The following is a 3,899-nucleotide window of genomic DNA, read 5'->3' as shown; positions in this document are numbered from 1 at the left end:
CAGTTTAATATCAAGTTTGAAATAAAGCATTAATAGTAGTAAAGTATTAATTGAGAAACTGCCCACATTACACAAATTCAAATTTTTAGAAACAAACCCTATTTTTAGGTAACACTGTTATGTTTACATTAAAAAAAAACTTTTATTTTGAAAGACTTGACTCTCCTAACCCGGGTTTGACCCTAAATAAATGTCTCAATCAACACCCACGGTGTGATGGATGACAGGTTTTACCTTCCAAGCCTCCTCCAGCTCAGCGGTCCATCTCTCCTTCAGGATGGGCTGCACAGCACAGATGAACTCTGCTCCCACATACTGGAAAATAAAGATTGAGTCATTTATTCGGTGAATAAAGTAATTTTAAATATTTAAATCAGACGCATCTGGTTCTCTGGCTACTGGTGGCAGCTGGTCTAACAAAAAGGCATCAGATTAGCTGAAATTCTGTCGACACCGCCGGCCTCTTACACTGTAGTACTTAGGCGGGGCGTTGTAATGATAATGGCTCTTTCCCAGCTCCATGGCCAGAGCTTCCAGTCTCTCTGGCTGATCCAGTCTGGCCACACTTTTCTCAATAAAAGACATCACCCTGAGAGATGGAAAAAGAAAAAAAAACACTCAGGGTCAGTTTATTCAGACAGATTGAGACATCAATAAACAGCAACTATTATGATGAAAATAACAGTTTTGYGTTGACAGGAAGCTGAGAAACAAAGAAAAAAAGAAAATAATAATAATAAACGTGGCTTGTTGCAACGCCTCACATGCAGAACAACGTTTATAGAAGCCCGTCGATCAGCTGCTCGTGATTGATTCTGTTCGTTCTTGCAGCAGGGTGGTAATCTGCCTCTGCAATATGCGTGACAGGGTTTAATTTTCTACAGTCGTTAAATGAAAACCAAACAGATTTACTGTCAAGTGCAGGACGTGTGATATTATTTTCAACAGCAAACAGATAAATGAAGTTAGCTCTCGTGTTCCTCTCAGCTTATTCACCTCAAAATTAAAACACGCAGATGAGCTTTTCTTCCATCTAAATCGATATTTATGTTAAAAGCATCTTCTTATTTAAACTGGAGAGAACAGGCTGGCATTATAACGGTACTGAAGATAATGTTTGCATTTGTAGGTTTTCAGAGGACGCTGCTCCTGAGGTTGAGAGAAACGTCTCATTTGTTCTATATTTTCGTCACTGTCTTGATGACATCACCGCGTTGCACAATCGCACAATTGCCTTCTGCTTTGTTTGGTCCGTGTTAAACAAGCTGCTATTGTAAGTTTTTCCTCCGTCTCCTGAACACAAGACTGAAAAACCCAAGCAAAATGTCTGGTCTTAAAGGAGATGTTTTATAAATTATTATAAATTAGCTTTTTATCCTCAACGACTCTTCTCTCTTCTTAACTATGGAGGTAAAATACATTTTAGACATTATTACAACTTTTAAAGCACAGCATTAAAAATAAAAAGTTTTTATTGTTATTTTTCTGACATTTAGCTAATTTTTACTAAATGAGTAAATCTAAATGTAAAAGTTAAATCTTAAATGTTGCAGCTGCATAATAAAGCTTACATTTAAAAAGCTTCGCTGTTGGTGTACAGCTTTTGTTGTGATGTCATCATCCGGAGACAAAAGCAAACGMTAACCCTGCTAATGCTGCTTAAGATGACATTTAAAGTCTAAATTCAAAATGTGTTAATTGAAAACCATATGGATGGTACCTGTGGTCCACTGCATTTTTATACTGAAGTCTTTACAGGTGTAGAATTTGTAGCAGAGTGGTTCTATGTGTCGATACATCAGGTGGTTGCTGCCATTAAATGGACGTTATTAGCCGTTATCAGTCCCATAGAATGGCTTCAGACTATCATCTGGTTAGTGTGAGGCATAAAGCCACTAAGGTTAATTTTAGAGAAAATGACCTGGGCTACGATAAAGTAGACCGGACTCTGGCGGTACCAGATTGTTGCATTCCAACGTACATGGCACTGGGAACCCACTAGGGGGCACTGTCAGGACAGTCTGAAGCCATTCAATGGGACTGATAACTACTAATAACATCCATTTAATGGACTGATAACATCCGAACCAGCTGGTTTCTGATAGGTTCTGTAAAATCACTCTGAAAATACAGCAATGTACTGATATTAGACATATTAATTTGTACTTTTGAATACTTGAGTACTTTTAAATGCATATGCTTTTGAAGACTTAAGTATTTTCAAAAGTAAGTACTTCAGTACTTTTTACTTGAGTAGATTTTTGACAGAGTGACTTCTACCTGTAGTTGAGTAGATTTGACCCTGAGTATCAATACTTTTACTGAAGTACTAGAGTTGAGTACTTTGTCCACCAYTGGTTAAAATTCAATTCAATTCAGTTTATTTATATAGCGCCAAGTCACAACAACTGTTAACTCAGGGCACTGTACATATAAATAAATAAATAAATAAATCTAAAGAAAATCCTCCAATCTTGTTCTTAAAAATACTTTTTAATAATTATTAGCCCTGCGATGGAAATCAGAGTGAAACAGGCTGTTTCCATCATTAACTACATCATTCATTCATTCATTCATTCATTGGGCTGATGGTGTTGTTGGTGCCTCTGACTGACCGTAGGCCGTGGGCCCTGAGCTCCCGGTTGGTCCTCAGCCTCTCCAGGTCCTCCACGTCTCGGAACAGGAAGAAGACATCCTTGCACTCGGGATGGGTCTCAAACAACCTGTCACCAGGACGACAGCAGCACAAGCAGCCATCCGTGAGCCTCGTACGAAGCAGCCCGTCACGGTCGAGACAAACCTCCCAACCGTGGCGCTGCAACCCCAGGAGTTTCAGGATTAGCATAAAGTCACACGGCTCTAATCCCGTCTGCCGCTGAGGGGGGAGACGCACGCATTCATCTCATCAGATGTTTGTCTCATTTCACTGTTCAGACTTTTTGTTTTCCTGTTTTACGCCCGTTTCCAGACTGTCCACAGGACAGAACCTCGGTGTCATCAAGCATCAAATCTGGCAGTTTAAAATCCTGCATCCTAACCAGGCTGCATCCCCGCGTCACGTTGTAAAACATGAGCCTTTTGTGAGTAATTTATCAGTTGATAACGCTCACACCACTGGTGTCTGTTTTCTGCTGCTTCTCACSCGACACTCGACCCCGTTTGATCAGCGCCTGTGGAGAACTGCTTGTTTTTCTCCGAGCCGCTATCTTTATGTCTTTCATTTAACCTGCAACAGAAACCAAACCTCCCAGCGCAGGATAATCTCGTTTCCTTCTTCCTAAACGTTAATAATGGTTCACGGTTTGCTTTTCTGGGCGTAAATCTCATTTCCTGACTCCTGATTTCCTACAGAACAAATCATCATTTACTGTTTTATTTTTTTTTTTTTCAGAAACAAACAGAAAGGTCAAAGTAMGACTCAGTGTCTAAAAACTATAAACTAAATCTGACAAATTCTTGAACAGTGAGCGACAGTTTTATGTAGGAACTTAAAAAGACACATCCAGAGTTAAAGAAAATATAACAAGCCTGTGAGCGGCTTGGTGTACAACCTCTGTATTTTGGAGAGATTTAAGAGAAAACTATATTTTAACATACACTTTGCATATGTACCATCAAATTTGTTGGCGTTATAGAAAATCAATTATGACATCATCAACAGCCAGTTGGGTTTGGGGTTAGAAAATCTTCCAAAATCCTAAAACTTAAACCACGATTGTTTCAAAGCAGCAGCTCCGACTTATTCAAACTATGAAGGATGTTTCTACTCTGAGCTCCACACGAGGTTGGGTTTTCTTCTGCAGATTTTGTCTGACTGAGCCACGTGCTTTAAAGGGATCCACGATTAGTTGTAACATTAAACTTTATTTGATAAACATTTATCCATCCATCCATCCATC

General features: G+C 39.3%; 1 protein-coding gene across 1 annotated transcript in view; it reads right to left on the bottom strand.

The window, feature by feature from the left end:
• The window catches only part of xgb (x globin), a gene marked incomplete at its 3' end in the record, with an annotated part of 12,447 nt that overhangs the window by 5,998 nt on the left and 2,550 nt on the right, over positions 1 to 3,899 (bottom strand). The window contains 3 exon segments of the mRNA XM_014011780.1: positions 235 to 315; positions 469 to 589; positions 2,616 to 2,723. Of these exon segments, the coding sequence (XP_013867234.1) occupies positions 235 to 315; positions 469 to 589; positions 2,616 to 2,723 (310 nt within the window).

This window comes from Austrofundulus limnaeus, unplaced genomic scaffold (genome assembly GCF_001266775.1).
Source record: "Austrofundulus limnaeus strain Quisiro unplaced genomic scaffold, Austrofundulus_limnaeus-1.0 Scaffold2, whole genome shotgun sequence".
Classification (NCBI taxonomy): Eukaryota; Metazoa; Chordata; class Actinopteri; order Cyprinodontiformes; family Rivulidae; genus Austrofundulus; species Austrofundulus limnaeus.
Note: the sequence above shows the minus strand (reverse complement) of the source record. Positions and strands in the feature narration are given on the sequence as shown.